Genomic DNA, 20,646 nt, shown 5'->3' on the forward strand with positions numbered 1-20,646 from the left:
TATATAGAATGGAATGCTACTCAGTCATAAGAAGAGATGAAATACTGCAATTTGCAACAACATGGATGGACCTCAAGATAATCATGCTAAACTGAAATAAAACATACAGAAAAGATTGAAAACCACATGGTACCATTTATATGTGGGATATAAACCTAAAAGCAATAAAGGAACAGGAGAAACAGAGACTCATGGACATGGATAATAGAGTAGTGATTACCATCAGGGAGGCTGGGGAAGGGTAGAGGTAGATTGGGTAAAAGGGGTGAAATATGTGCTGACAGAAAGAAATCTACCTATGAGCTGTGAACACACAATGCAATATATATAGCTCCAAGATAGCTCAAGCCCCGCCCCCACCACGATCATTTGCCTTTTTCCATTCACTTCCAGGTGTCTGCGCATGCCTGGCCTCTCACCGCGCCCCACGTTAATCCTCCTGTGCTTCTCATGGCCACACTCCTGCATAGGTTTCACTTCTTCCCTGTTAATGTGCCGACCAGTTTCTGCCCAGCCCTCCCCTTGTGGATTTTCTCCTCACTGGTCCCGCCCCTGAGCCAGTTCCCCAGCCCGTTCTTCTTCGTGGTCAGGCAGCGACCCCAGGAAGCCCGCCTCTTCCCTCCCAGCGCCATGTTTTACCAACTCGGGAACGGGGAGCCAGAAGCAGAAATTACACTGCCCAGCGTGAGTTTCCGAATTTCTAGCTTAAGCCTGCGCTTCACAACTCCTCCTTTTTCATACAGGGGCCGGTCGCCGTGGACCTTATCGTCCCCGCAGTCGGCCTATTCCTTTTTTAAATTCCAGTGTCGCCGTAAGGGCCAGGCACTTCTCTTGGCGTGTGAAATGGCTCCGGGGCTGCTCCTTGCCGTCGCTTCTCCGTCTTAGGTCCACTTAGACCTGCCTTACGCCTCGGTTTCCTTGCTCAGGGGCGTTTCCTTGCTCAGGGGCGGAGAGGTCCAGGCCCGAGGTCCGATAGGTGCCCTCACAGCATTCCGTGAGGTGGTGTTGTGGCCCAGCCTCACCTCGCGATCCCTGAGGCAGCGCCGGCCATCCTGGCCCAGGAGACGCTGCGTCCTCTCCGCGGTGCTGGGATTCTGGAGACCCCACCCCTCTCCTGAGAAAGCGGCCCCGCCCTAGTCTCGCGTTCCCCTCAGGAGGGGTCCTTCTGCTCCTCAGACCTCCGATTTGTAGCGCCCCTTCCTCTGACCCCACAGTTATGCGCTTAACCTGTGCCACCCACTGGTCTCTCATCCCACGTTCCACCCCACGGAAAAATGTGCCCCCTGGGGAGGCAGCATCTTATTTCATCCCACTTTTTCTGTGCGGCCAAGGAGTGGGGAGGAACTGGACCCGGAGAGGGAAATAAAGTAAGTGAGGGGAGAAGAGTGAGAACAGATGCCAATGTAGAGAATGAGTGAGGGACGTGTAAGGAGATAGTGAGAGTGAAAGTAGCAGGAGTGGGAAATAGAAGTTCAGAGGAAATTGAGATTTCCAGAGAGATGATGGTGAGCAAATGGAGGGTCCTATAATGGAAGAAGGGGTTTTGTACTGAATCAGGAATTCTTAACTGCGCAGTAATGGTGGGTGGGTATAACTTTCAGTTCTAAAATCAACAACACACCCAAGGCCTGTGGCTTTAATGAAAGATTTTGAATGCAGCCTTATCCATTATTATGCATTCAGGTTAACACACCTTTGATGTGCCAGAAGTTATACCCCTCCAGACTTGACTACCCTGGAGAGCACATCATCTGGTTACTGTAATAATTACAGTGTGATTCTATCCCTGCCTCGCTTTCTCTCACCTTCATGTAATCTATTTTACATTCCTCCCTCCCCCACCCCCAAAAGCATGAAAGAAAGTGCAAAATTGTTCTGGGTAGAATTTGAGAGCTCGCTCACCAGCATATATCGTTAGTATGGCTCAAATACTCTTGAAACATTAGGAGAGAGGAACAAAATGAGCCAATGGTAATAAAGAAAGAAAGAAAAAATGGCAGTAGAGGTACAGAAGGAGGGAGGGAAATTCATAGTAGTGAAGAAAGAGGGGAGTCCAATTCAGAGTATATATCCAAAGGATATGAAATCATATTTTGAAAAGTTACCTGCACTCCCATGCGCATTACTAGATTATTCACAACAGCCAAGGTTGACAAATGAATAGAGAATATAAACGTGATACACATATTTAAATACACAAATATTATTCAGCCATAAAAATGGAAGAAGGAATGAACAACATACTTGAAACTAGAGATTATGCTAAGTGAATTAAGCCAGAGTAAGACAAATATTGCAGGATCTCGACATATATGCTATCTTGAAGTCAAACTCAAAACCAGAGAGGATGATGGTTACCAGGGGCTGGGATTCCTGAAAATGAAGCAATGGTGGTCAAATGATACAAACTTTCAGTTCTAAAATCAATAACATGTGGCCACCTAACATATGGTATGGTGAGTACACTTCTTCATACTGTATTGTATCCTTGAAATTTGCTGAGATAAGTCCTAAGTATTCTCACCACACATACATAAAAAAGTCATGGGAGTTGATGGATATCAGTTGGTTCTGATATTTTACATTGTATATGTGTTTTAAATATTGGTATACTCCTTAACCACCCATAATTTGTATTTATCCATTATGCCTCAATAAACCTAGGAAAGAATAAGCAGGTAGAAGGTGTGCTAGTGTTGCCTGGTCTAGACAGTGCTGAATCCTGCTTCACATTACATTGCTGAGACTTTTTGGCTGTGACATTTTTTTGTACCCCCTGAGTAGAAAGTGTCATTGAAATAATTGGGATGGGCACAGCCTCGATAATACTTAAAGTGCTTCAGGTGATTCTAATCTGTATCCATCATTGAGCAGTAAGGCTCTAGGTCCTCCATTTCTGGGGTCTGAGATCTGGTGTGAGGGGGCTCTGTTCTGCATCGGATTAGATCAGGGCCAGGTCTGTGACCTGAAGGAGAGTGTCAGGTCAGCCAAGGCCCCCACTGCTGTAGTGAGTTTGAAGGTATGACCAGAAGGGCGATGTGATCTGAAAAAAGGGGAAGGAAACTTCATTTGTTGGTCTCTGAGGAGCAGTTTACTGTTTCTGAATGCATCCTGTGGCAAGGGCAGCAGATACTGTCCTTTCTGTATGGTGAGGTCTTCCCTGTATGTGCGGTGGTGGCACGGGAAGGGGATATGATGATAAACAGCATATTTTCATCTTTCCAGATTGACTTGTAGAGACTTGTTGCATAAGGAAGAAGCCCAGAAGAGGAGGAAGAGGAAAGAAAAGGGTCAGCAATGGCTCTTTCTCAGGTAAAGTCATATTCTCAGTTGATTGTTGTGTCTGTCCTTCCTGGAATGCCCTTTGACTTGCTAATCTTCTATGACTCCGAATGGTCCTGCCTAATGTTTGTTCATACTCAACCTGGGCCTTACTCAGTCCGTCTCTTCTCTAGCTAGATTTCATTTTACCATGATCCAGTAACATGGTACTTGTGAAGAAGCTCCACTGGGCATTGTCCTGGGCAGGGGTTTACAGCATTAGATTTGAGACAGGGTGTGGGCTTCATGGTGTCAATGCCATTGGGCAATGGGGATTGTTTAGCAGCCACATTTGGATGCACTGTCACCTCTCTCAACCAGGATAAAAGGATGCATGTAGACATATTGATAGTCACAAATACCTCAGTTCTGGAAAAGGGACCAATAGGCAAAAACCTTTTTGACTGCTTCTATGATGCATTTGAAGCTAAAGGAGTGAGTCACTCACTGACTTCAAAATCTTCATGATTGGGAATAGAGTAGAAAGTTCACGGACAGACATCGGTGATAGAGGGTTTTTTATTCCATTATCCGTTTTAAAAGAGGAAATCATCCGTAATATCAATTGGAGAGTCTTCAGATCGTTTTTCTCACATTTCTTGGAGGTTGCATTTTCACCCTATGGATCGTATCCTTTGACACACAGAAGTTTCTTTTTGATACAGATAAGGTTCCAGCTTCATTCTTTATCATGTAGATATCCAGTTTTTCTTGCACAATTTAGTGAATGTACTTTTCTTCATTGTATGTTCTTAGCGTCATTGTTGAAAATCAGTTGGCATATATGCAGGGGTTTATTTCAGGGCATTCTCTTTTGTTTTATTGGCTCATGTATCTAGATTAATGCCGGTATCCCACCGACCTGATTACACTTTGTAATATGTTTTTTAGTCTCAAAAAGTGATGCCTCTGACTTTTTTTATTTTCAGAGTGTTTCGATGGTTTTCAGTCACTTTTTCTTTATTCCATGTGAATTCTAGTGCTTTTGGTTTTTGTTTTTTGATAGTGGTCCCATCGAATCTGTAGAGCACTTTGGGTAGCATGGACATTTGAACAATATTAAGTCCTGCAGTCCATGAGTAAGGAATATCTTTCTGTTTATCTGTACCTCCTTTGATTCCTTTTAGCAATGTTTTATAATTTCCAGTGTATAAGTCTTTCACTTTCTTGGCTATATTTATTCCTATGTATTTTATCCTCTCTGATGCTGTGATTAATTGGATTGTTTTCTTAAGTTTCTGTTAGGATTGTTCATTAGAACTTTCCTTAAATAATTTCTTAGTTGTAACATTTTTTGCATGTGTGTAATCTCTGGTGTTCTACATGTAAGCTCGTTTCATGTGCAAAAAAGAATTTTCCTTCTTTTCAATTTGGAAGACTTTTATTTTTCTTGTTTAATTGCTCTGTCTAGGACCTAGTACTCTGTTGAATAGTAATGCTGAGAGTATGCATCCTTGCCTTTTTCCTCATCTTAGAGCTAAAGCTTTCAGACACATACCATTGTGTATTCATTCTCTTAATGTAGGTTAGTTGATTCCTGTTACTTTTTACAATTGTAAGTTGTACTAAACATGGTTATTCTTTTTATTTTATTATTTTTTTATTCTTTTTAGTTTATTCTTTTTTTTTTTTTTGAGGTATAAAAGTAGATTTCTGATTTGAGATTGTTCTTTTTTAATGTAAATACCACTTAGCACCTCTTAGTGCTGCTATCACTGCATCCTGTTGATTTTTGTCTGTTGTATTTTCACTGTTGTTTTCATCCAGATTTTAAAAATTTCTCTTGTGATTTCTTTGAGCTACTGGTTGTTTAAGAATGACTTGTTTATTTTCCACATTTTGTGGATTTTTATGTTTTTTTCTTGCTATTTGTTTTTAATGTCATTTCCTTGTGGTTAGAGAAGATACCTTTTAGGATTGCAGTTTGTAAACAATTTTTCATATTTGTGTTGAGGCTAACATGTGGTCGGTCATGGAGAATGTTTTATGTGCGCTTGAGAACAGTGTGTTTTCTGCTGGTGTTGGAGACTTCTGTATATGTTTGTTAAACTCCATCATTCTATAGGATTATCAAGTGTTCTGTTTCCTTATGGATGTTGTGTTTGGTTGGTGTATCCATGACTAAAACTGAAATAGTGAGGTCTCATACGATTACTGTGCTGGTGCCTATTACCTGCATTTCTGTTCACAGTTACCTCATATATTTGGGAGTTCTAATGTTATATGCACCTATATTTATAATTGTTATAACTTCTTGGTAAATGGACCCTTTTACCATTATAATGTCCTTTTCATCTTTTCAGTTTTTGTCTTTGTTTTTTCTCATACATTATATCCATTTGGCTCTCTTTAGGGTATGGTTTGCATGGAATATCTTGTTTCCTCTTCTTATTAATAACCAATCTTTATACTTTGATTTGAGAATTTTAACAGTTCTATGCTTTGACTCTGTCTCCCTCAATCTATCTTTCCCTCTTTTCTCTTCTAGTTTCTGCTGAGATAGGAGCTCTGGTCAGCCCCCTTTCTTTACTATAATTTCAATGCAAATGCATCCACTGATTTTTGCTATTCAAAATGTTTGGCAAATGTTTCTGGTTAATTACAGGTTTTTCTCCAATTTCATTTTTGTTCTGATTTCTAATTACTGAAGAAATTTTTCAAATGATCACAAATGTGAGAATTTTTGAAATCTCGATCTGTTAAATTGATGTATAACAACCTTGAATTTTCGTTTTATGGATAGAATAAACCAGTACACTATTTGGGTTTTGTTAAAGCCTACATGTCTAAATGTAAATAGATAAATTTGTGTTTATGTGTTTAAGTATTTTATAGAAACTGGAGTTAAGTAGTCTATATTTTCAGTTCTATAATTTTAACTACCTCCTTTATTATGCAATCTTGAAAAATAAGAATAATTACCCCTGATACATTTTTATTAACCCAAGGTGCTGAAATGCACATGAATAAAAACAACAATGTATAAAGTCATCCAAAAATATGTCAAGAAATAAATTTTCATTTAATTGGTTTGTTTATATGTGTGTGCATGTGCGCATGCATGGTTTTTATAAAAGTGTATGATTTTTATAAAAAGTCATTTCATAAGTAAGTTTTATATTTTTTTAGCAGTTGCAACAATATCTTAAACATTTGTTATGACCTTAATTTTTGTCTACGCTGTCATGTTAATGATTTAACTAGAAGTAAAGATACCTCATGTGCGTGTGTGTGCACATGCAAATGTAATGACCTTATTTGTGGCTCAATGTCGTTAACCTGGAACTTGTTTTCGTTTTCTCAGAGAACACTTTGTCAGAGCACTTATGAGGTCTGTCTGTCACATAACTGTTTGATTTTTTTTTTTTTTTTTTTTTAGGTTCAGTCTAAATCCCAGCACCAAGTTCATGTGTTTGCTAGATCAGATCTTAGATTTTGACCTGAATTGAGTTTTGTAGATTTTCTCACACGTTTTTTCCGCTGTATGATGGGAACAGGTTTGACTGTAGTGAGCTATTATGTTGATAAGAAGTTAAAATATGTAAAGCGTAATGCATATAGGACGTGTTCAGAAATGTTTAGTCATGGCTGTTGTTATCACAATTTAAGACTCTGAATTTTTTTAAAAGATGCTGTGGACTTTGTCATCTCTTAAGACACTGCTTATGCTCTAGCTCATGCAGTCAGTGAATGTCACTCAATGTGTAGAACATAACATCGAAGCCTTCTTTGTAGACAGCCCGGTGAGAATTTTAATTGTAATTTAATGTATTGTCCACAAAAATGAGAAGCCCTCCCTGATTTACGGGCTGTCGTAGCCTTTTATGGGAAAGTAATAGAAAACAACATTGCGGACACATAACGTGCTCAAAAATATCCGAAGCGGATCTGACAGAACTCTCCACCTGAATTGATTTTATATCTGTCTCCTCTTCTCATTCTGAATGAAGGTAAGAACTGTCACCATTTCCCCTTGCTAAAATGTGTTTTCCTTTCAGAAATGGTTGACACTCAGTGATGTATTTATAGAATTCTCTCAGGAGGAATGGGAGTGCCTAGCCCCAGCTCAGCGTGCATTGTACAAGGAGGTGATGTTGGAGAGCTACCAGAACCTGCTTTTCCTGGGTGAGGATGACTTCTCTTCAAAGTCAAGATCTGTCCTGGGAGGTCTCTTCCTTTTCCCTTGGGTGCTTCTTGGGAGACTCTGGCTGCATGACTGAGATCGAAACTCTGTTTACTGGAACATAAAGTAACATCAGGAATTTAACCTCGCCATTTTGCAGGTGATCTGCCCACTTTGTGATACATCAGGGGTCATTCTAGAGTTTAAGTGTTTACATAAAGTCCTGAAGCAAACCTAAAATATCTGATTCGTTGTTTTCTGTTCTTACATATTGATCGAATAGCTTTTGGAAGAGAGTTTGCTATCTGCATATGACTCTGGTCCCTATGCACAGAAGGAAGCAAGAAATCAATGGATTCAGGAACTGTGTTTCTCTATCTGTACTATTCTTATTCCTCACTTGAACAGAGATAGGGGATTCTGGAAAAACTACAGGTCTTCATACTTCTTTCTTCTTATGTGCAGGAATTTCTCTTTCTGATCTGCATATTGTCTCCTTTTTGGAGCGAGGGAACGTGCCCTGGACTTTGGAGAGCAAGTTGAAAAGAGCACAGAAACCAAATCAATGGGAACATATTGAACGTGTAAACACAGGTACGAACTCAGGAAGAGAGGGAGAAGGCTGCTGCTTTCATAGTGTTTGCAAACTTGCCCCAAGGGAGAAAGTTCTGTGAGCAAACAGAAGTTTATTTCTGGGGAACCCTTAAAGGAAAATTTTCTTCTTTCCAAGTTACCACTCTACCCTTTAATGTGTAAAAGTTATTCTTTCATTCTTAGCGGAGTTGCAGTTGTAACAGAGATGAAGGCAGAATCTTTATCATGATCCCAGCACTGTTCTGTGTCCCCTGGGACGTCTTTGGTTCCTTGACTTAAGGAGCGTAGTGCAGGCTCTCTCACATGGTCTCTGTCACCCTGGTCTCTCCTTCTGGACTGGAATTCATCAGATGCTTATTTCTCAGTCCATACAGAGCAGGGCCGAGGCCTTGCAGTCCGGAGCCCTGGACCTGTCCCAATCCTATCCCCTTTTCCTGTGGTTGGAAGGACTGCTCAGAAGAGGGGACGTGCTGTTCGTTTATCCATTTTGTCTGGCTTCCCAGGAACTGCGTGAGAACTGCCCTGTCCACCTGTCCCTTTCCCTCAACTATTTCTTCTGTTCTGCTCTGCTTTTGCTACACACTTCAGAGGTGTGTATCACAGGGTGTGTATCACAGGTGGGTAGGATCTTTTGTAACTTATTAGGAAATCTTTAGAGACAGTGGACAGAGAGGGCATATCTTTGATCCCCAGTCCTACACAGGGAGCGCATTTCAATCTTCCAGGCTCGTAGTTTGGTGTCTGTGGTGGCACACAGTCCCCTCACAGTCCTACAGTGTGTGACCCCATTCCTTATACTCTTCTCTCTCTCTGCACCACACTACCAGTCTGGGAATATAGACTCTTCCAGATTTCATATTCTCTTCAATTTGCATGGTTTGCCTCTGAACGTTGCTAAGGTCTGATAGTTCACTGTATTTTGCTGGTGTCATCCACTTTTAAGGGATGGACAACTCCTGGGGAGTGTGTGTCCTTAGTCACAGAAGATTCTTGACAGAGATATTTTGACTGATATGTTGCAATATTATCCTGCTATGCACAGAAGCAGTACTTGGAGCTGCTTGGCAGAGCAGTCAGCATTTCCCAGGACACCAACTTAGAAAGTGTCCTGACAGCTGGTCTATAAGTGATTTTAGTTTTGTTTCCAGTTGCAGAGTATCAGTAAGCATCTCTTCAGAACGCTGTGATCACGTGGATCATGTGCACACACGTACTAAACAGGGTAGAATTTCTCCTGGGAGAACATTGTCCAAGTTCACAGCCTCCTACCCTTGAAGCTCCTAACTAAATTGTTGTTCATACCATGGTTCTCATCCCGTGTGTGCACACTGCCTCAGCAGATAAGATTTTGAACCATCTTACTGAGGAAGCTTAGGAAGTTGAGTGGTACCTCAGTGAAGTCTACTATCATTTGTTTTTGTTTAAGCCACTGCTCCTTTCATCTTGTAAATTCCCATGCATTGTAAATGAATTTGAGTTTTGCTTATTTAGTCATCTGTTTTATATTTTTGATGATACTCTAGCGTTTTGTATTTGCAGTGTGTGGGAAGGTGGAATTGGAGCAAGGACGTTGTTTGGTACATATGGCAGTATTTTCTTCTTTAGTGTGGTGAATATGGCCCACCAATTATTTTTTCTAAATCCTAAACTTATTCTAAAATATTTTGAAAAGATAATTATTTCTTCCACTTCTTTTCACCTGATTTTGTAACTCGTTTTAAGTTACTCTTTTGTCAATTGAATTTATTACAGTTTTTAATTTGGGAATTCTCAATACATTATGTATATATTTTTTATGTCATTTTCTTAATCTCAGACATAGTATTAAGTTGGTTTGTCATAATGTATGATTCCTTGGTTTTCTATAGCATGTTTTCTATTTTTTATCCATAATTTTTTTTGTAAGCTTCACTGCATTTTTACTTCCTGGTATAACTGCTCTTTTCTAATTATTACTTGCCCTGTCTGGAACCACCATGTCCACGTTGGTGTACTGAATTAATACTTAAGTATTTTATTGTATTTTATGAGTAACTCAGCTGCTTTCTTGCACTTTAATGAATTCTTCTCCACCGTCCTTTTAGCACCTATAATTTCTGCAAAATTTCTAAAGTACTGGAAATTACATCCTTGAGTGAACACAAGACTGTTTTGTTTCCATCTTTCTATCTGAATTTATACAGTGTACCTGCACCCTGTTGTCCTCCCTCCAGGTTCTGTCCTGTTGTTCCCTGGCACTTGTTTGCTGTGTATGTTGCTGTCCATCTGTCTGCACATCAGCCTCCTCTGTGTGTCTCCATGTTATTTCCAGAAGATGTTCCTGCACATATCTGCGCCTACTTAAAAGACTTTTGAATACTAGTCCTTTTGTGTTATAGGTCATTTCCTTCTTTTCTCCAAAAGATGCTTCTGGAGTGGAACTAATGAATTTTCGATAAGTGCCCGTTAAGTCTCATTGATTTATAATACTAATTATGTGTCTACTAAAACATACAGTGGGAGCACCCCTGACCTCATGTCTTTCTTTTTATTATGATACAACATAACATCATTTTATATCATTTATGCTTCACAGAATTTATCTGTACCGTATTTTGTTGTTTTTCTTCAAGTGCAGAATTAATTGATTACCATGAGTATTTAAAATTACTTGCTTCCTCTATGGCCATGCCACCCTGAACAAGCCCAATCCCGTCTGATCTTGGAAGCTAAGCAGGGTCGGGCCTGATTAGTATTTGGATGGGAGACCACCAAGGAAGACCAGGTGCTGTAGGAGTAAAAAAATAAAAAATAACGGATTGTAAGCTGACAAGGTCCTTGCAATCTGAGGTCAACCAAGGGTTGCCTCACCTATAAAAATAAAATAAAATTACTTGTTTCTATTTTCATCTTTCTTCAGCCCCTGGCAAACAGCATTGTTAGTTTTCTATTAATTTGACTATTCTGGGTACTTCCCATAAATAGCATTATATAGTATTTGTCTGTGACTGGTTAATGTCAATTAGCATAATATCCTCGGGTTATCCATGTCAGTGCAAATGACTGGATAAGTGACTATTTTTGCATGCTGAATTATATCCTGTTGTAGGTGTTTACCACTCTTTGTTTGTACAGTCATCTCTCAGTGAACATTTGGGTTATTTCTACCTCTAGGTTATTGTAAATAATGCTTCTGTGAACATAGGTATGCAAACATTTGTTTGAAATTCTGCTTTCGAGTTTTTTGTATATGTCCCCACAAGTCGAGTTGCTGGATCACACAGTGTGTCCATCTGTTCTCACTCCTATAACAGAGAACCCAAGTGGGTGGCCTATTAACAGCAGGAAAGTATTTCTCCCAGTTCTGGGACTAGAAGTCTGAGGTCAGGCCCAGCATGGTCAGGTTGGAAGGAGGACCCTCTTCTTAGTTGCAAGTGGCCAACTTCTCCTTGTACCCTCTCAGGGCAAAAAGAGGGCTGGTCTCTGGTCTCTCAAGAGGATCCACTCTCATGACCCATTTACCTCCCACAGGCTCACCATTGTCATTTGAAGGATTTCACCATCAAATTCTAGTGGGACACCCATATTGAGTCTATAGCAGATGATAATTCACTGTTTAATTTTCAAGGACCTGCCCTCATACATTTCACGGAAGCAACAGCATTTTACCTTCCCAAGAGCGGTGCAGATGCCCATTTTTTCATATCTTCGACATTTGTTATTTCCTGCTTTTTTGATAGTAGTCATAATGGGTGTGAAGTGATAGTTCATCCTGGTTGAGATGTGCATTTCCTTATGATTAGTGATACTTCATGTGTTTATACATCATCTCTAGAGAACTGTCTGTTCACATCCTTTGCTCAGTATTTAATCGAGATATGTTGGGTTGTTGTTCATGGCAAGGATAGAAGTTTATGTTACTGTGATTTATAATAAAATATATGTGGTATTTGTCCCCATTTCTGAAATGGGTGTCTCATTCATAACCAGTCCCTTTTAGTCACAACGCTATATATGTGAGTGAGGTGACTTTTGAAAATAGCTGATGTCGAGAAGCCTACTTGTCAGGGGAGCCAACCATATAATTGGAAGGTTAGAACTTATACTCCAACCTTCTGAACTCTTGAGAGGGGAGAAAGGCTAGAGATTGAGGCTTATCACCAATGGTCAATCATTTAATCAATCACTCGTATGTAATGAACTATAACCCAAAAGGAAGTGTTTTTGAATCTTCTAGGTTTGAACCTCTGGTGACTGGAGAGAGTGGTGTGCTGAGTGGGGCATGGAAGCTTCCGATGTTTCTCCCGTAGGTTACCCAATGCATTTCTTCATCTGGTGGTTCTTGCCTTTATCCTTTCTCAGTAATTGAATAGTGTAGTCACTAAAATATTATTTGATGCTTATGATTTCCAAATACTATTTCCTATTCCATGGATTGGCTTTTCACTCAATTGACTGTGTCCTTAGATGCCCAGAAGTGTGTCATTTTGGTGAAGTTCAGTTCACTTTGTTTACTTTGGTTTTGTGTTCTTTTGCTGTCATATCGGATAAATTATTGTTGAATCCAGTATAAGATTTTTTTCTTATGTGTTCTTCTAGGACCTTTATAGTTTTTGGTCTTATGTTTTTTTTGTTATATTTTTAGTTAATTTATTTTTATGGTATAAGGAATTGTTCCAAATTTATTTATTTTATGTTTATATCTCATTTTTTCAACAACTTTGGTTGAACAGCCTGCTTTGACTTCATTGAGTGGTCTTGATAACCCTCTGGAATATCACTTGACCATATATACCTCCATTTATTTTATTTATTTGTTTTTTTAAATTTCGTTTAATCTTTATTGAAATATAAGACAATTAGTTGCTTGTATTTACATTGTACAATTCAATGAGTATTTTTTCAATTATAGTTGGCATACAATAATATACCAGTTTCATGTGTACAGCATAGTGATCAGAGATCCACATAACTCACAAAGGGATCACCCCACTGAAACTAATACCTCTCTTCCCCCTTACATACTTATTACATTATTAGCCATCTTCCCCATGCTACACTCTACATCTCCATGTCTATTCTGCAATTACCCCTTTGTTATTCTTAACCCCTTTGTGGGTTTTTTTGCTACTCCCCCAACCCCCTCCCATGTAGTAGCCCTCAAAATATTCTCTGTATTTATGAGTTTATTTACTTTTATTGTTGTTATTATTTTGTTCTTTAGATTCCACCTTTACATGAAATCATGCAATATTTGTCTTTATCCAACCCATTTCATTCAGTGCAATACCCTTTAGGTCCATCAAGGCAATCTTTTTCCATCCTCTTTTAGTCTGTGTGTATCTTTTAATCTGAAGTGAGTCTCTTGTAGGCAGCTCATGTAGGAGTCTTGTTTTCTTATTCATTCAGTTTCCCTATATTTTATTTGTAGCACTTAATTCTTTTCCATTTGAGGTACTTGTTGATAAATATGTAGTTATTATCATTCTCTAAAACTATTTTTCATACATTTTTTTCTTCTTAAAGAAGTACCTCCAACATTTCCTGTAATACTGGCTTGGTGTTGATGAATTCCTTTAGCTAGTTTTTGTCTGGGAAGCTCTTTATCTGTCCTTCGACTCTAAATGATAGCTTTGCTGGATAAAGTATTCTTGGTAATAGATCCTGGGTTTTCATCACATTGAATATTTTGTGTCAGGCCCTTCTGACCTGCACAGTTTCTATTGAGAAATCAGCTGCCAGTCTTATGGGTACTCCCTTGTAAGTAACTAACTGCTTTTCTCTTGCTGCTTTTAAGATTCTCTCTTTGTAGAATTTAACCTTCGGCATTTTAATTATGATGTGTCTTTGTGTAGGCCTCTTTGGATTTCTCTTTCTTGGGACTCTCTGAGCTTCCTGGGGTTGTAGGCCTATTTCCTTCACCAGGTGAGGGAAATTTTCCATCATTATTCCTTAAAATAGCTCTTTAACATCTTCCCCCACCCCCTGTACCTCTATGACACGGATATTTTTAAATTTAATAGTGTCCCATAGGCTCCTTAAATTATTATTATAGTCTTGGCTTCTTTTTTCTTGCCATTCTGATTGAGTGTCCTTGGCTGCCCCATTCTCTATATAGATCATTCGATCCTCTTCTTTATTTACTCTGTTTATTCCATTCAATATATTTTTCACCTCATAATATTCTCTTCATTTATGACTGGTTCTCTTTCATAATTTCCATTTCCTTTTTATGTTTTTTATCTCTTTGTTGAACTTCTCACTGAATTCATCTACACTTCCGCTAAGTTCATTGAGCATCTTTATAACCAGTGTTTTGAACTCTGCATATGTGAGGTTACTTGACTCCATTATTTCTGGATCTCTGTTCTGTTCTCTCATATAGTTTCTGCTTCTCTGTCTTCCCATTTTGGCTACCTTTCAGTGTCTGTTTCTATATACTAAGCAAAGTTCCTAAGTCTCCCGGTCTTATTAGCGTGGCTTTGTGTAGTAGGTGTCCAGCGGCACAGTCCTGAGAGGGGTTTAGCTGCAGGCCAAATTTAACCCCAGCCTGTGCCCCTCCAGGGCCACCTGTTAAGATTCAGCAAGCAATCCGCAGATGCTGTGCTTATAGTTGCCTCAAAAGGCCACACCAGAAACTGAGGTCATCTGCCACCAGTGAGAGACTTCACGCTGCTCAGCAAGGGGTACCTAACTAAGGGAGGACACACCTGGATGTGGCTTGGGTGGGGCCACAAGTTGGTGGAGGCAGAGTTTTAGGGAATCCTCTGGGCTGAGTGACCTCTATTATCCAGTTTGATGTCTCAGCTCTGGTGGCGTTGAGTGGGCACATGGGAGCAGGGAGGGCTCAACAGAGGAACAATGGATACTGCAGCACTTCTGGACAGAGTGAGTCTCGCCTAAGCCCTCACTCCAACAACTCAGTGTCCCCCTCTAAGTCCCTGGTGTCCCCTGCGCAACTGAACCTGCACTGGTGCTCAGAGCTAACAGATCCGTCACCGGGAAAGTTCACTCGTGGACTCAGCCCCTTTAAGAGGCGTCTGCAGCTGCTGGCTGCCGCTGCTGTGGCCTCTGTCCCACTCAGCTGCTATAGACCAGGCAGCCTTGCGTCCTTGCCCATCCCACCTTTTGCCGTTGCAGGGTGATTTCTTAGATTTCGCCCTAGTTGTATGGCTTGTTCATCCAGATCCCAGGAGATTTTTCTTGCTGTTTGCTCCTCATTTCTGTCACAACTTTGATTTGGTTGGCAGAGGGATGACAGAGCCTCTATCATTTATGCCATATCCTCTACCCCCTTTATTTTGGATGCCTTTATTTTATTCTGCTGTTCTCTGTCTTTATTCCAGTACCACATGTTTCAATTAGTTTAACTTTGAAATATATTTTGAAATATGGATCTTTGAGTCTTTGACTTTTATTTTTCCAAATTAGGTTTTTCATGTAGAGACAAGATTCTGTATGAACTTTAGGATGGATTTCTATATCTCTTTAAAAAGTGAATTTGTAAGTTTTTAAAGATATTACATTGAACCTATTGATCACTTTGGCTGTTATGGACACATTGACAGTATTGTCTTCCAGTCCATAAACATGGAATGTCTTTAATTTTTTTGACTTTTTAAAATTTTCCAGCATTGTTTTTTGTTGACAGTACACCAATTTTCTCCTCCCTGTGTTTGGTTATAATTAAGTATTTTATTATTTTAATATTTTTACTTTATCTTGTATTTTACTTATTTCATTTTTATTTTATGGTATTGTATTAGAATTGTTACAGAATTTTCATTTTGATTATTCTTTGTTAATATATAGAATCCAAATTGATTTTTTGCATCTCGATTTCATATCTTGCAACTTTTATTTATTTTTTGCCTATTCTGTTTAGAATTTCCAGTACGATTTTTTATTAAAACATGGAGAGGTGGCATACTTGTCTTGTTCCTGATGTTAAAAGGCTTTTAGTCTTTCACCATTGAGTACGATGTTAGTGCTAGGCTTGTCATATGGGTCCTCTTTTATTTTGAGGGAGCTGATTTTTTTATTCCTAGTTCATTGTGTATTTTTTATCATGAAAGGCTAATGTTTCTCAAATGTTTTGCTGCATCAGTTGAGGTGATCATTTATTCATTCTTATTCTGTGCAGTGTTACATTCATCAGTATTCATCAGAGCTATTAGTGTTCCTGTACTGTTTTTGTCTCACTTGGCTATTAGTGTAATTCTGGCCTCCTGCAATGAGTTTGGAAGGGTTCCCTCCTTTTCAGTTTTTTTGTGAAGGGTTTTGGGAACATTGGTGTTCATTATTTTTAAAATGTTGGATAGAATTTTGCAGTAAAGTTTTATGTGCTTGCTTTGTTGAATGACTTCTGATTCGTCATTTAATCTTTTTACAAGTTATAGGTGTGTTCAGATTTTTTAATTCTTCAAGAGTCACCCTTGGTAGATGATTACTCAGAAACCATATTTAGAATGGATGGCTGTGCAACCCTATCATAGTGACACAGCTCAGCTGTTGTATGTCCCAAGAAGTATTTGTTTCTAAGCTCATGGTATTTGTTGTAAGCCTTTGTAATCTACTGCCTGGGTGGGCAGTCATGGTTCAGAACATGAGTCTGTAGGTCCAGGTTCTAATCCTGTTTCTCTCACTTTCTACGTAAATGAGGTTTATGTACATTAACCCTGTGAGTCTACTTTCGTTAATTGAAAATATATAGGTAATTTCTCACAAGGCTTTTTAAAGCACATTAGTGCTCTTAGACAACTTAAGATATTGCATGTTTTATACCGAGGACTCAAAAGTTACTTTTATTTAATGAGATATATCAACTTTGTTACATCTTTATTGTGAGATACCCTTTTGCATGTATCATATTGTATGTTTTTATTTTGTAATATGTTCCCTCACCTTAATCAATTTTTGAAGCACAGACTATATTACATATACTGTGGGGGCAGTGTACTGGATGAGTAAATGGCCCTGCGTACATAGGGAATTATTCTATGGATTGGCTGTTATATAGCAGTCATAAAATTCTAATGGTGAGTTTTGGCTTTTTTCTAATACTCTTCTTTATAATGTTTTATATTTTCCTGACCTGATATTTTGGAAGTCAGTGCTTCCCGTGTCATTTTTAGTTCTCATATTTTTTTCTGGAAGTTCTTTCTTCATTCTTAAGGGGGAATATTTAGAATTTGACAATTAACTTACTATAATATGGTTACCTGTTATTCACTGCTGGTTTTCCCCTGGATTTCTTGATTTTCCTTTGTTTACCTTTAGTTTGATATACAGACGATGGTCTTTGAGCATGTATTATGCAATATAATTGACATACACCATTTGTTGATGTTCTAAAATGCCTTTTCGTAATGGATACAGATAGTTTTATAACAGACATTTTAAAAAAACTTATTTTTAAAAAAATGTTTTGTTGATGCTTTAATTTTCTTAGGGGCATATTTGTGGTACAATTTTAGACTGCCTGTGTATATAGATTATTCTTTACATAATGTTGTTTGGGGATATTTATCATTACATATATTGTCTATCACTTAGCATTTACTAATGTCCCATATGTATGTAAAAATATGTATGATATATTTTTCCTCAGTTATGAGATAGCGGTACAGTTACAGTTGTTACGTGTTTTGGATTCATGGTTGAAAAATAACCCTTTCCTTGAAAGCTAACACAAGTTTGCATGATGTGAGTGTTTTTATTATAAGGTGTTTGAAACTAGGCTTCCCTGATATTAATTTGAATTGTATATGACCACTATTTTTTTTTTTTTTTTTGGTCAAAAATCCTGTTTCTCTATTATTTTAGAAGTTTACAAGTCATGTTTGGGAAGTTTCATAAATGTGTTTAGTATAACTTTACTTTTGGTGTAATGTTAGTTTTCAGTGTGAAACATTTACTTAAAAACTAATTAATAGGATAACTGTGATTTCTTTACATTTTTGTAGATATCTATCCTTCATATGTGATCAAGAAATTAAAACCAACAGAAACCAGTAATGCAGGAGGAGTTCTCCAAACAATGATGTTTGGAACACATGAAAGCCATGTAATTAAAGATTTTTACTTCAGGGAAATCCAGGAACATATGCATGACTCTGTGTATCAGCAGAGAGTTGTTGAAATAAAGATTTTTACTTCAGGGAAATCCAGGAACATATGCATGACTCTGTGTATCAGCAGAGAGTTGTTGAAAGCATACGCATGACTCTGTGTATCAGCAGAGAGTTGTTGAAAGAAATTACAAGGGAATGCCAATAACTCATAAAAAACTTCTCACTGATAGAAGAGGTGAACATGGTAGAGAGCATGCCAGAAACGAGCCTATTGAAAACCGGCTTGGTGTAAGGTTTCACTCACATCGGGCCAATATGGAGCTATTTCAGACTGAAGGGAACATTGATGAATGTAATCCAGCCAAGAAGTCTTTCAACAATACCTCCTCTGTTTCTCTACCTCAGAAAGTTTTTCCTAGTGTCCAAGCCAATGTTTGTACTATATATGAGAGTGATCCTAGGCATCCTTCAATGCTGACAAAAGATCTGAAAGCATCCAGGAAAAATTTTTACAAATGTCATGAGTGTGGCAAAGAGTTTAGTGTGCGTTCATGCTTAACTAGCCATAAGTTTATACGTACTGGAGAGAAACCTTACAAATGTAATGAGTGTGGCAAAGCCTTTAGGGTGCGTTCAAGCCTCACTTACCATCAGTCAGTCCATCCTGGAAAGAGACCTTACAAATGTAGTAAGTGTGGCAAAGCCTTTACTGTGCATAGAATCCTAAGTTACCATCAAGTAATTCATAGTGGAGAGAAATCTTACAAATGTAATGAGTGTGGCAAGGTTTTCAGTAACAAATCAAATCATGCTCGTCATCGAAGCATTCATACTAGTGAAAGGCCTTACAAGTGTAATCAGTGTGGCAAACTCTTTAGTCAGAAATCATACCTAGCAAATCATCAGAGAATCCATACTGGAGAGAAACCTTACCAATGTAATGAGTGTGGCAAGGTTTTCCGTAACAAATCATATCTTGCAAGTCATCAGAGAATTCATACTGGAGAGAAACCTTACCAATGTAATGAGTGTGGCAAGGTTTTCAGTAATAAATCAAACCTTGCAATTCATCAGAGAATCCATACTGGAGAGAAACCTTATAAATGTAGTGAGTGTGGCAAGGTTTTCAGTCAAAGATCACATCATGCATGGCATCAAATTGTTCATACTGGCGAAAGACCTTACAAATGTAGTGAGTGTGGCAAGGTCTTTAGCCAGAAATCAAGCCTTTCAAGGCATCAGAGAATCCATACTGGTGAGAAACCTCACAAATGTAATGAGTGTGGCAAGGTTTTTCATAACAAGTCATACCTTGCAAGTCATCAGAGAATCCATACTGGAGAGAAACCTTACAAATGTAATGAGTGTGGCAAGGTCTTTAGTCAGAAATCAAGCCTTTCGAGACATCAGAGAATCCATACTGGAGAAAAACCTCACAAATGTAATGAGTGTGGCAAGGTTTTTCGTAACAAATCATACCTTGCAAGTCATCAGAGAATCCATATTGGAGAGAAACCTACAAATGTAGTGAGTGTAGCGACATCTTTAGTCATACTTTACACTATGCAAGACATCTGAGAATACATATTGGAGAGAAACCTTAATGTATTGAGTGGCAAAACCTCTAGTGTGAGTTCAACCTGAATTTACCATCAGATACTTTATACTTGTGAGAGTTCTTAGAAATGAACTGGATGTGGCAAGGCTTTTAGGTATTACTTTAAACTTAAGATTCACCAAATAGTTCATACATGCAAATGCCATGAATATGGCAAAATTTTACATTAGAGCCCACTCTTTACAAGCTATAAGAATATATATCTTTGTTAAAAAGCAAACAAGTTAATGTGTGGCAGTCTTTTTACTCAAGGATCAATAGTTGGAAAAAGTTGGAGTGATTCATTACAATTGCAATGTGTGTGGCAAAGCCATTAGAGTAAGTGTTATACAAGAACAGAGACTCCACAATGAAGAACAATCATGTAAATGTACAGGATAGAGCCCTTATTCAGACCTCACAATTGACTAGACATCAGAATTTACGTTTGAGAAAACACATAATGTGCGTGTTAATGCTTTTCCTCAAAGACCAAAACTGGAACATTATAAGATTTTGGAGACTAGCCTTACAAATGTAGTTAATGTCATAAGGCTTTTCATCAGATGTTTACATCTTCAAATATTAATGACAATTCATGCAGGACAAAAACTATACTAATATACTGAACATGGAAATGCTTCTAACCAACACGATCCTCAGGATTCATGCAATAAGTCACACCAAAGTACTGAATGTAGTAAAAATTTTAACCAGTTCTCACAACTGACACAGTCAAGGATCCATAGTAGCAATACTTAGTCTCCACTTTTCTGAGATTAGCCTGAGACATTACATAGAAACATTACAAATCATATTATGTTGAAACTGAAAAATGATGTATAACATAGGAACAAACAAGTCATTATCTTTAGAGTTTATAATACAGATTTAGTTATTCTGTTTACTTTAAACACTACATGACTATGAGTTCTAAGTCTGTTAAACTTACGTCTTCT

General features: G+C 38.4%; 1 protein-coding gene and 1 pseudogene across 1 annotated transcript in view; both read left to right on the plus strand.

Moving 5' to 3' along the window:
* Positions 1–358: 358 nt before the first annotated feature.
* Positions 359–20,646, plus strand: part of LOC102877900 (zinc finger protein 665-like) — a 44,793-nt gene continuing 24,505 nt past the window's right edge. The window contains 6 exon segments of the mRNA XM_025047946.1: positions 359–684; positions 3,226–3,312; positions 7,320–7,446; positions 7,910–8,038; positions 17,983–18,119; positions 18,232–19,576. Coding sequence (XP_024903714.1) covers positions 3,298–3,312; positions 7,320–7,446; positions 7,910–8,038; positions 17,983–18,119; positions 18,232–19,576 — 1,753 coding nt within the window. The 5' untranslated portion in view covers positions 359–684; positions 3,226–3,297.
* Positions 10,696–10,814, plus strand: LOC112481151 (annotated as a pseudogene).

This window comes from Pteropus alecto, unplaced genomic scaffold, assembly GCF_000325575.1.
Source record: "Pteropus alecto unplaced genomic scaffold, ASM32557v1 scaffold265, whole genome shotgun sequence".
Lineage (NCBI taxonomy): Eukaryota > Metazoa > Chordata > Mammalia > Chiroptera > Pteropodidae > Pteropus > Pteropus alecto.